Here is a 12,035-nt window from a genome sequence, read left to right as displayed (position 1 = left end):
GTGTCTTGTACAGCACTGAGATCATTAACACACAACGGTGAGGATTCATTATTAATGTTCAGAAAATGCCAACATGTTTATACTGCACCAGGAGCCCCATTCCGCCACCCTCTCTCCGGCCAGGGGAGCTGGTGAAAGTGATGATAGACTGGCTTCTCCACATATGTGGCTTGAACCCTCCACCCCAACTCTGTCACGCGTTGGTGACTTCCCATTCCCACCTGCCATGACGCCTCCCAGTCAGCTACTCTACACAAGCTCTCAAGTAAGTCCCCCCCGATACACTCAGTATGGGATTTTCTAAAGCACTCAGTGTTGGCCTAACTCTGCTCCCACTGAAGTCATCGATTACCATTGAGCAAGAGTTACACCAAAGCTGAGCACTTTTTAAAATCCCACCCCCAGAATCAAATACACAGGGTAAGGTGAAGGAGGAATGGGCGCATTTTTTTTCCCTTTCCCTTACTCCCTGGCTGCCAAGCCCTTCTTGTGCCTAACGCCACGACCCCACTCATACTTTCCGTGTGCTCACCATGACACACGTGCCATATTGTCATTTTGGAAAGCTGGCCACGCCGTTGGTCAGTGGTGGTGCATCACTGCTAACCAGGAGGCCAGATGCTTAAATTTCAAGGCTGGCTGTCAGCTAGCTTGCAATAAACAGCCAGCATTGGAGCTATGTGAGCTCCTGCCACCTCACAGGGAGGGGCAGTTGGAGCACTCTCATCCCTGGTTGGAACATAAATGTTATCACGGATGGTGGTGGCCCTGCATGAAGAAACGTGCTTTGATGATGCAATGGGCCTTGGAGCTAGGAATTTACTGGATTATTTGTATTGAGCAGTTTACACATAAACCCCTGAATACAGAGGCTGCGATTTTCAAAGGAACCAAAATGAGTGAGGTGCCCAAATCCCACTGAAATTCAGTGAGAGTTGGGTGCCTAACTCCCTGGGGATTTCTAAAGGACTTCCAATGGGATTTTGATAGCTAACTGCCAGGCTTACTTCTTAAAATGAAAATGAAGGCTTTAAGCTGAAATTGCTACTTTATTATTTCCCCAGGTTTCTTTTAACCCCAGATTAAAATAAAATAACATAAACCCTGACTCTGCCTGCGGGCCTTTGACATGCTGTGCTATACTCTGCATAGTCCTACAGCTGCCAAACACGTTAACTCAGTCAGACAGGGCCTATGGTATTGTGCCAAGGAAGCATTATCAGGTGTAGGCCATTAGGGGTGATGATTAAGAGGAACGTAAATTATGTGATCTTATTTCAATTCCATTTCCATGAGCCATGTCTCACAGCACCTCCTTACACTCCAGTGCGTTAACTACAGAGGCCTTCTAATAAGAATCAATCATTATTAAATAAAATGCTGCTTATCCCCCTCTGAGGCTGTGTGTTTGATCTAGTTCTCCTTACTATGTACTTGTTTATATGGCCCCATCAGTTCAGTTTTGGAGCCCGTCACAGACAATGGATTTATCCCCACAGCACCTCTGTGAGGAAGGGAAGCATCACGCGCCTCCTTTTACAGAAGGGGAACTGAAGCATGGACAGGTTACATGACTTGCCCAAGGTCACCCAGCTGCAAGTTTGACTGGACCGGAGTCCTGTTCTTTTGAGTAGAGCTGGTTGAAAAATGTCCAGCAAAACTTTTTTCTGTCAAAAAAAAATGCCAATTTGTCTAAACAAAAATGTTTCATGGAAACAAGTTTTGATGAAAACTTCATTGGGAACTGTCTCAATTCCAGACTGCAGAAGGAGGGAGAAAGACGGAGAGAATGGAGGAGGAGAGAGATGGAAAGAGACTCCTGAAGAGCATAACAGGGGTTCCCACACTGTAGTACATGTGACATCTCTGGGGGTACGCAGGCGCAATTGTGTCATGGTGGATTTTATTGATTATTTTATTTATTGCATTTTCATAATAGGTTACTCAGATGAAGCTTTAAAACTCTGTGGGAATTTATTATTTAAAAAATGGTAGTTAATTTACTTCAAGATGTACCAGTGAGAACACAGATACACAGAGATGCTGACATAGAGAGCCCTCACCTCCAGTCTCCATGCAGAGTGGGGTCAGTCGCCCAGCAAGTGTTCAGTCTAACTGAGCTCAGAACTTAGCAAGCGGGGCGGGGAATTTTCAGTTTTCTGAACTAGTGTAACTGTGTTCAGTTTTATACGTCGCACTGTAACTATATCTGTATGTAACAGTGAAATATGGACGGATGACTAAAAGCAGGTAGTGTTAAGAAGAACACCCAAAGTATCGTGATGAGAAGGGTAGGAGTATGCATGCAGCTGGTAGATCTGGAAGGGGATACACAATAAGAAAAGTTTTGGAACCTCTGACCTATAGGTAGGGCACTAACTTGGGATGTGGGGAGGCCCAGGTTCAAGTCAGGCAGAGCAGGGACCTGAACTCATGGCCTTCACCTGGGATGTGGGAGACCCAGGTTTTATTCCCTGCTCTGCCTGATTTGGAGCAGGGGCTTCAACCTGAGTTCTCTACATCCTAAGTTAGGTCCCTGCCCACCCTGCTATTCTGGGCTGAAGAGTTTCTCACCCTTTTTTTTTCCATGACAAATTTCAAACAGTCTCATTCTGCTGCAGAAAGAAAACAAATTTCAAAACCTCAAAACCATTCATGAAACAGAATTGTTGTTTTCCAGACAGCCTTTTTCCTGAGTCCCACTCCTGGGTCTTACCCACAAGTCTCCTTACTTTCCCTAGCTTGAACCTGGTTGGAGCAGCTGAATGTGTGATCTGAGGCATCCTTCTCCCACGTGCAGGTGGAAGAGAGCAGCATGATGGAGATTGTGGTTCTTAATCTTTTTCTTGCTCCATTAACGAATTTTAGTTTTTCTTCTTTTGAAACAGTTAGGTTTCAGCCACAGTTAGGCAGTGAAATTCCCCCAGGAGCTTGCTCTGAACTTCAGCGCTGCACACAGAGCTTCATCAGTGTCTTCTTGGTGATGGTAGACAGGCCACTGGGACAAATGGGAGGAGACGCTAAAACACAGGGATGTAAGAGTCTTCTGCACACTCTCAGCCTAACCACAAGCTGTCCAGCACATAGAAAGTGCCTTCAGTCTTTTTAATTCATCGGGTGTGCAGCTTGGAGGGATTTCCAGTCACATAATGTAAAATACTGATCATTCCACTTAACTTTGGACTATAAGGTGGATAGAAAGCTAGCTAGATTGTCGGGCTCAACGGGTAGTGATCAATGGCTCCATATCTAGTTGGCAGCCGGTATCAAGTGGAGTGCCCCAAGGGTCGGTCCTGGGGCCGGTTTTGTTCAATATCTTCATAAATGATCTGGAGGATGGTGTAGATTGCGCCCTCAGCAAGTTTGCAGATGACACTAAACTGGGAGGAGAGGTAGATACGCTGGAGGGTAAGGATAGGATACAGAGGGACCTAGACAAATTGGAGGATTGGGTCAAAAGAAATCTGACGAGATTCAACAAGGACAAGTGCAGAGTCCTGCACTTAGGACGGAAGAATCCCATGCACCGCTACAGACTAGGGACCGAATGGCTCGGCAGCAGTTCTGCAGAAAAGGACCTAGGGGTTACAGTGGACGAGAAGCTGGATATGAGTCAACAGTGTGCCCTTGTTGAAGAAGGCCAATGGCATTTTGGGATATATAAGTAGGGGCATTGCCAGCAGATTGAGGGACGTGATCGTTCCCCTCTATTCGACACTGGTGAGGCCTCATCTGAAGTACTGTGTCCAGTTCTGGGCCTCACACTACAAGAAGGATGTGGAAAAATTAGAAAGAGTCCAGCGGAGGGCAACAAAAATGATTAGGGGACTGGAACACATGAGTTACGAGGAGAGGCTGAGGGAACTGGGGATGTTTAGTCTACGGAAGAGAAGAATGAGGGGGGATTTGATAGCTGCTTTCAACTACCTGAAAGGGGGTTCCAAAGAGAATAGATCTAGACTGTTCTCAGTGGTAGCTGATGATAGAACAAGGAGTAATGGTCTCAAGTTGCAGTGGGGGAGGTTTTGGTTGGATATTAGGAAAAACTTTTTCACTAGGAGGGTGGTGAAACGCTGGAATGCATTACCTAGGGAGGTGGTGGAATCTCCTTCCTTAGAAGTTTTTAAGGTCAGGCTTGACAAAGCCCTGGCTGGGATGATTTAATTGGGGATCGGTCCTGCTTTGAGCAGGGTGTTGGACTAGATGACCTCCTGAGGTCCGTTCCAACCCTGATATTCTATGATTCTATGAACCTTTCACTCCGTCTTTGTTTGCTTTTCTTATTTATGCCTCTCCACTGTCTGCTGTCCTGTCCATTCTGCACAAGTATTTTTTGTCTGCCTGAGATACAGCATCATGCTAATAGGCAGCTAGAGCAAAGAAGCAGGAAGTGGAACTCCAGGATTCTGTTCCTGCCTCTGCCACGGTTGTGTTTGTGTGACTTTGGGCAAGTCACGTAACATCTCTGTGCCTCTGTTTAGCTCAGTAAAATGGGGATAATCGCTCCCACTGGGGTCTTAGGGTCCATTAGAGTCATTACTTCAGTGGACTTTGGCTCAGCCTTCGAAGCACAATTAGTAACTTTGGGATGCACTGTGCCTTTCATATGTGCAAGTGAAAAGTAGTAGTGGTAATATTCCCTTTTAGCTGAGTCTCGTACGCCCGTGTGTTCTTAAGCATGTTATCGCACATGTTGCGCCCGGTCCATACATGTCATTATTAACTACTATCATTAGTCTCTCAGGGCTCACATATTTACGATTTGGAGAGTATTTGCTCAATTTAAAATGTACATGATTTGTTTCCCTGATCTGAAAATCAAGCTTTGTGGTTCTGGCTGTGAAGCCATCTCCGGTAATAAAGATCCTTGCAATCAGAATTCAGCTGCTAATCATGCTGCTGAGGGAGAGTAGGCTCTGCAGGACTCAAGGTACTAAAAATGTCTGTCAGTATAGAAGCCAGTGTGAACCATAGACAAAGGAGGCGCAAGAAGGTACCATTTTACAGCCGAATCCTACAAATATCTACCTCTGGGCATAGACCAACACGATCAGAAGTGACTAGTGATTTTGCAAGCTTCAGTATTTGGGTGCTCAAACCTTAAAGGGGTTAGATTAGATGATGGGTGGGCAGCACCCAAAATCAATAGTTACTCCTGAAAATCTTGACCGTAGGTACTTAGGAGGCTAATTCTCATTGAAACTCAATGGGACTTAGACTCAAGTCCCTAAGGGTATGACTGTGCTGCAATTAAAAACCCGCAGCTGGCCTGTGCCAGCTGACTCGGGCTCACAGGCAAAGTGTCTGGTTAACCCTGCAGGTCCTAGAGCTTGGTCTCCAGCCCAAGCCCTAGGTCTCCAGCCCAAGCCCAAATGTCTACCCCACAATTACACAGCCCCTTAGCCTGAGCCCCCCGAGCTGAAGTCAGCTGGCATTTGCCAGCCACAGGTGTTTAATTGCAATAGACACATACCCTAGGTCACTTTTAAAAATGGAACTTTGACTTAGGTGCTTTTGAGACCTTTAGCTTGTATACGTACCTTCTTTATGGTCTCTTTGGGCTCATCAGGTATTAGCTGGACTGAACGTGTTTTTGCTGTACTTTTGGGTATTGTTTCCTGTCAATACAGCACTCTACTAATGCTCCTATGTTCCGGTATGACCATCTGTGTGTTCGTTTTTTCCTCTTTATCGCTATGTAACTCATCCACTCATTTTCAGCTTTAAGGAGCGCTTCCCTTCCTGTTATGCACTGGAGGCAAAAAAATCAGTGCCATTCACCTGCTTAGAATCATAGAATATCAGGGTTAGAAGGGACCTCAGGAGGTCATCTAGTCCAACCCCCTGCTCAAAGCAGGACCAATCCCCAATTAAATCATCCCAGCCAGGGCTTTGTCAAGCCTGACCTTAAAAACTTCTAAGGAAGGAGATTCTACCACCTCCCTAGGTAACACATTCCAGTGTTTCACCACCCTCCTAGTGAAAAAGTTTTTCCTAATATCCAACCGAAACCTCCCCCACTGCAACTTGAGACCATTACTCCTTGTCCTGTCCTCTTCTACCACTGAGAATAGTCTAGAACCATCCTCTCTGGAACCACCTCTCAAGTAGTTGAAAGCAGCTATCAAATCCCCCCTCATTCTTCTCTTCCGCAGACTAAACAATCCCAGTTCCCTCAGCCTCTCCTCATAAGTCATGTGTTCCAGACCCCTAATCATTTTTGTTGCCCTTCGCTGGACTCTCTCCAATTTATCCACATCCTTCTTGTAGTGTGGGGCCCAAAACTGGACGCAGTACTCCAGATGAGGCCTCACCAATGTTGAATAGAGGGGAACGATCACGTCCCTTGATCTGCTCGCTATGCCCCTACTTATACATCCCAAAATGCCATTGGCCTTCTTGGCAACAAGGGCACACTTACTTCCTTATACTAAGGCAAAGCTTACTTCCTTATACTAAGGCAAACTTCATTTTCTTCTACCTTCCTAGGTGATAACTAGAACTGTGCCAAAGTAGAGGTGGGGGTGGGGTGCTTTAGTTTAAAAATTTCACCATTTTCATTTCAGGCAGTTTTGTGTCACTGAAAATTCATTTCTCTGCAAAATATTGAGCGTCTGGTTTGCACACTCAGAAATTTCAGCAGCCATGGAATATTAGCTGTCTGATTTTTTTCTTTTGTACATTGTAAGTGAGGAAAGAGGGCAGGAAAGACAGGGTGAAATATATGACGCGACTACTGCTGACTCTCCCATCTCCCTGCCCCCAAGTTTCTTTGGTCAAAGCTGACCCAGCGATGCTCATCCATAAGTAGCCAGTGGTTTGACCCCTGGGCCACATGCCTGTTGAGATTTAGAGCTAGATTATCACGTCATGACCTGCAGCATATTGTTCTGCTGCCCCACAAGCAACCTGGGGAAAAGTGTGACTGAAAGAGTCACAATCTCTCTCCCAGACTCCCCTCTGTTTCCAGGAAGAAAGAAATTGCATCAGGCCTATACTTGGTATGTTGGCAGGCTACACAGGCAAGCACATTAGCATTAGAGCCAAAGCTCTGTATTCTCCCCAGCCCCTCTTACCCACCTGTGCAGGGGAGAGGTAGCCATTCTGTGAAGTTTGATTCCCCACTCTTGCTTCAATTAGTGCTATGGGTAGTCCACACAAATGCACCCCGCCTTACTTGCTTGCATAGCCATGTTGAGCCTTAGCAAGTTGTGTTGTGTGTCCATTGAGAACAGCAATAAATCAAGTGCCATCATTTTTTTTTTTTAACCAACTTTTCATTAAGCAAGAGGGCCATGAAGTGTTTACAGTGGAGTTTATGCCAAGCAGGGACTAGATCAGAAGAGGTGAGCTTACCTCAGGAGCAGGCGGAGTAAAAGAGCAGTCAGCGTTTAGATGCAGAAGTATATTCACAATTGCAGCAACAGCAGCAAATCTGGCCTGTTCCTTACCAGGATGCAATAATGTTCTCATGTCTTAGGCCCGACTCATGCACAGTGAGGGGTGTGACTAAAACAAAATAATAAATTCAGGTGGTGGTAAAGTTATAGACCTTCTGATCCGATTTGCAACCAAGCTCACTTTTCAGTGTTGAAAATGTGCAGGCAAAGTATTACTGAATGTGTCCCGTGTGCTCAATTATACGCTGCACTGAACATATGCTCTACTTACATACTGGGGTGAGATGCATAGCTTAAGTTCTCCATATACACACTGGTTGTTAGAGTTGGCCACCATTTCCCACTGCTTCATTGTGAACGGTAAAAACAGTCTTTTTCTCCATTAAATAAGTCTCACTCTACTTCTAGCAAGTTCTTTTTTTGAAAAAAAACAAAAACCGTGTAAATTGCTAATGTTTCTCATTTCTGGTTTCAAATATTTTGCACACCTCTAATTATACAGGAAAGTCATAATCTAGCTCTTATTCTAATTCAGTTCAGTCATCTCACTCTTGCCCTTGGCTTATCATCCAGAAATGGCAATGGCCAGCAAACCTGGGAGTTTTCAGGAGCTCTTCTGATTTGTCAAGCATCACGGATAAGGTCTTTCACAGCTTGATATCTGCTACGGTGCACTCTGCACACCCATGGCTTTTCTAATCCAATCAACAAACAAGTGTTCAAACTGATAGGAATGAACAACAGACAAGGAAGCACACAAAGCACAATCAAGCTCCACAGGACATTTATCCCTTAGTTTCACCCCCACCAAAGTCTAAATAAAGACTTAATGCCTTGTATAATACAGCGTCACTCTGCTTCTGCCTTTCTGTTGTTGACCTCTCAAAGGTCAAGCTCACATCAAAAATCAGTGGTGTAAATTGTAAGAGGAACTGCCTCCTTCTATCACCGATATGCATGTTTCTTTTATTCTGCATGTCTAACAATCATTTAGGAGGATGGTGCATTCCATGCTGTTTTAATTCTCATGAAGTTTTAATATTCATTTTATAAGGTTACACTTTGTCCCCACAAAACACTTGTTTTGCAGCAGATGATGTTTTCTCATGCTTTGCTTTCCAGCTGCCTAAATTCACGCTAGTCTATTAATCTTGAAGAGTTGTTTTGTGTGGTAGAAACAAGCTGTATGCCCATTTGATGCCAAAGCTGAATGTGAATGCACTTGCATGGAGTTTTTTATGAATCAACCATAGCTCTCTTTTCCAAGGCCAGTTGCTGCTTTAATGGCGCATTCACTATGGTCCCTCAGTATAGTCCATAATGGGAGTCCTTCCATCAACTATGATGGGCTTCAAATGAGGCCTATGTACCTACCTCACCTATAGCAGGCATTGCAGCCATGAGTGGCACTAAATAGGCCAGGTGAGGGGTGGAGAAATGGGGTCTATCCAGACAACTTGCAAGAAAGATAGTACTTGATTTCATGAATCTCAACATTGTCTAGCTTCCGCTCAAGTAGGCAGTTATTTTCCTGATGTTAAATAAAATATAATCAATGTTTAATTTTTATTTTTCAAATGGCAGAAAGAAGCCAAAGGTTGTATCTTGGATAGTCAGGTGAGAGAAAACTCCCAGGCAGTTTAGGTTCCCACTGTTCTCTCTGAGGAGTAGTTTATCTACAGAGAAAGCAATAGGATTTAAGAAAGTAATATTGTACAGTTTCAAAAACCCAGTTACAGTAGAGTCTTGTTCATTTGTGCTAACGACTGCACTGTTGTGAATAACTGACTTGTGCAAATTAGAACCAGCCTCTGAAACCCTTACTCACATTGAGTAGCAGCTTGCTGCTCAAGCAGTCCCATTGAAGTCAATTCAATGATTCGTGTGCTTAAAGTTAAGTACGCGTTCAAGTGCTTTGCTGGATGGGAACCTTTGTGTGATTCTGCTGAACTGTAAATGAATTTGTATTCATTTTGAAGACTGAATGATTTAAACTATCGAAACAGCTGCTTGCTATTTTAATTTCCTTATTTTATCATCAAAGGGTGAAAACTTTTGATGATCTCTCTGTTTCCAAACACGCAGCTATGTGTAGGAAAAGCCCAAATTGCTACTTTCCTGTGGTCAGCTCCAATCCTTGTCGCGAGGAAATTAGAGATTGTGTCATGTGCTAATTTGGAATGAATAGGGGGCAGCTAGTTCAATCCTTTGACATTATTGTACTGAGCTAATCTGCCCAATCCAATCTAACTTGTTTTCCTGACTGTTTTTGTTTACGGTGTACTAGCTGCTTGGTGCAGGCCTGACCACCTGTTTTATCTATATTCTCTATATGGAAGAGGAAGAAGATGCGTATTCTGTAATGTGACTGGTTAGCCTTCTTTACCCCTACTATGGTATGGTGCATGTACTATTCTTTTAAATGCATGCCTGGGAATGCTCTTGTGGCTTGTGACCATCTTGCATGATTCTTTTTGGTTTTCTTGGATGCTTGGTAAAAGGCGTTGGCTCTTTCTGCACTGCACAACCTATAACTGAAAGGCGAGCTTGCAATGGCTTTGCATGTGATTTGCCTGCCTTTGTGGAGTTGTGTAAGAGCAAATAAGCACTAAGGATTATTAAATGTTTGTAAAACATAACATAGGGCCTAATGTTGCAAACCTACCCTTCCAAGACCAACCCTTACAGGAGCAATTCCACTGAAGTCAATGGGTCTACAGTGGCTCCCTTTTACTTTTGAATGGCTTTTGTAGCTAACTAACAGTACAGCAATGTTAGTAGAATTCTCCAAGTATTCCTTTTGCTATCGGGATTCCAGCCGTAACGTTACCTAATTGCAAACGCCAAGAGCTTAGCAGGATTCCAAAAAAAGGATTGGATGTTTATACAGATAATGAGAAGAACCACAGTCACATTAGACAGGATAAAATAAATTACAAGGGATATAAACCTTCATGCTTAGAAATTTTCCCTATGGGCTGGTTATTCCTTAATTGTCCATTTCACAGTTTCTTGTATCTTCCTTGGAATTACTGTCAGCAACAGAATATTGGGCTTATTTTGTATGTCAGTTCATATGGGAGAAATCCTGATCCCATTGAAGTCAGCATCAAAGCACACATTAACTTCAGTGGGGTCTGGATACAACTTTATGTTCCTATAAACGTTTAAGGCCACTGTACTCTTTTAAGTAAGGATTCCTCATTGCAGGATCAAGCCCTAAACAAAGATAAAATCTCTTCAATTACCAGCAGAACTAATTTGATGATGTTTTTGATGTCAGTAGAACTGGAATAGATTTTCTGGAATTGTCTAACTTTTACTATGAGTTTAATTTTTCTTTTACATGCAATTGCCATAAGGCTTGATTCTTATTAACACTAAGGCCCCTTCACACCCCTCTGGCCTGGGTAAAGGCGCCTTAAAGTGGGAGTAAATAATAATAATAAGGCCTGTAATCATCCTTAGTGACATGGTCCAGTTGGAAATGTCAGTAGTAATATAAATATAATGTCTTGATATTTTTCAGATAATTTTAAGTGTTGTATCCTACTGATTGATCTTGATCAGTTGGGCAGGGATACTAGAAATGTGGTTAGGAATCATACATAAAACTCAGAGGAGGAAAGGAAAAAAGTGAGGTATTTAAAGAAGAATTTGTACTGAAACTCTTGTGTGGGGATGGGAGTCTTCTGAATTGGGAACCTTAAATCCACCTGCAAAGGGTAAGACTACATATTAAAGATGAATTTTATATGACTGGAGAAGGAGTTCAGCCAGTGGAAGCCCAGAGGAATCAAAGTTATCCTGTTCCAAATGACACAAACTTTTATCGGCGCAATGCATTCTCCATAGGACAGAGCAAAACGCTCACATAGGATATTGAAGTTAATGGAAAGACTCCCAGTGACCCCCTTCAAAAGCAGGTGGAGTCCAGGCTTAATAGGCAGCAGGTTTAAAACAAACAAAAGGAAATATTTCTTCACATAACGCACAGTCAACCTGTGGAACTCCTTGCCAGAGGATGTTGTGAAGGCCAAGACTATAACAGGGTTCAAAAAAGAACTAAAGTTCCTGGAGGATAGGTCCATCAATGGCTATGAGCCAGGATGGGCAGGGATGGTGTCCCTAGCCTCTGTTTTCCAGAAGCTGGGAATGGGCAACAGGAGATGGATCACCTGATGATTACTTGTTCTGTTCATTCCCTCTGGGGCACCTGGCATTGGCCACTGTCAGAAGACAGGATACTGGGCTAGATGAACCATTGGTCTGATCCAGTATGGCTGTTCTTATGTTCAGTTCTAACATGTTCATGAACATTAGCCAAGGTTCACAAGTGGTTAACAAACCTGAACTGATGTTGTGGTTTGCACAGTCCCACTCCCACTGCACAACCACTGCTGTTATTGCCATTGCCACCACTTCAGAACTTCCTAGCAGCCTGCCTTCTCTCCCTCTAGCTTGACTTCCCCTTCGTCATCCTTGCTCTAACAGTTAGACGGTACTTCCTCCCCAAAAATGCGTCTGATGGCTGTAGCATCTTATGGAGCGTATTGGGCACCATTACCTAGTATAAGAAAACGTGACATAATAATTGCTCAACCACCTCTGGCATTAACTTTCCTCTTTGCTGGC

General features: G+C 43.7%; 1 protein-coding gene across 1 annotated transcript in view; it reads left to right on the top strand.

The window, feature by feature from the left end:
• The window catches only part of TSPAN11 (tetraspanin 11), a 138,992-nt gene extending 129,224 nt beyond the window's left edge, over window positions 1-9,768 (top strand). Inside the window, exon 7 of the mRNA XM_077807405.1 lies at window positions 9,688-9,768. Coding sequence (XP_077663531.1) covers window positions 9,688-9,768 — 81 coding nt within the window. The remainder of the gene's footprint in view (window positions 1-9,687) is intronic.
• The last annotated feature ends 2,267 nt before the right edge of the window (window positions 9,769-12,035 follow it).

This window comes from Eretmochelys imbricata, chromosome 1 (assembly GCF_965152235.1).
Source record: "Eretmochelys imbricata isolate rEreImb1 chromosome 1, rEreImb1.hap1, whole genome shotgun sequence".
Classification (NCBI taxonomy): Eukaryota; Metazoa; Chordata; order Testudines; family Cheloniidae; genus Eretmochelys; species Eretmochelys imbricata.
This window is presented reverse-complemented; position numbering and strand designations above follow the sequence as displayed.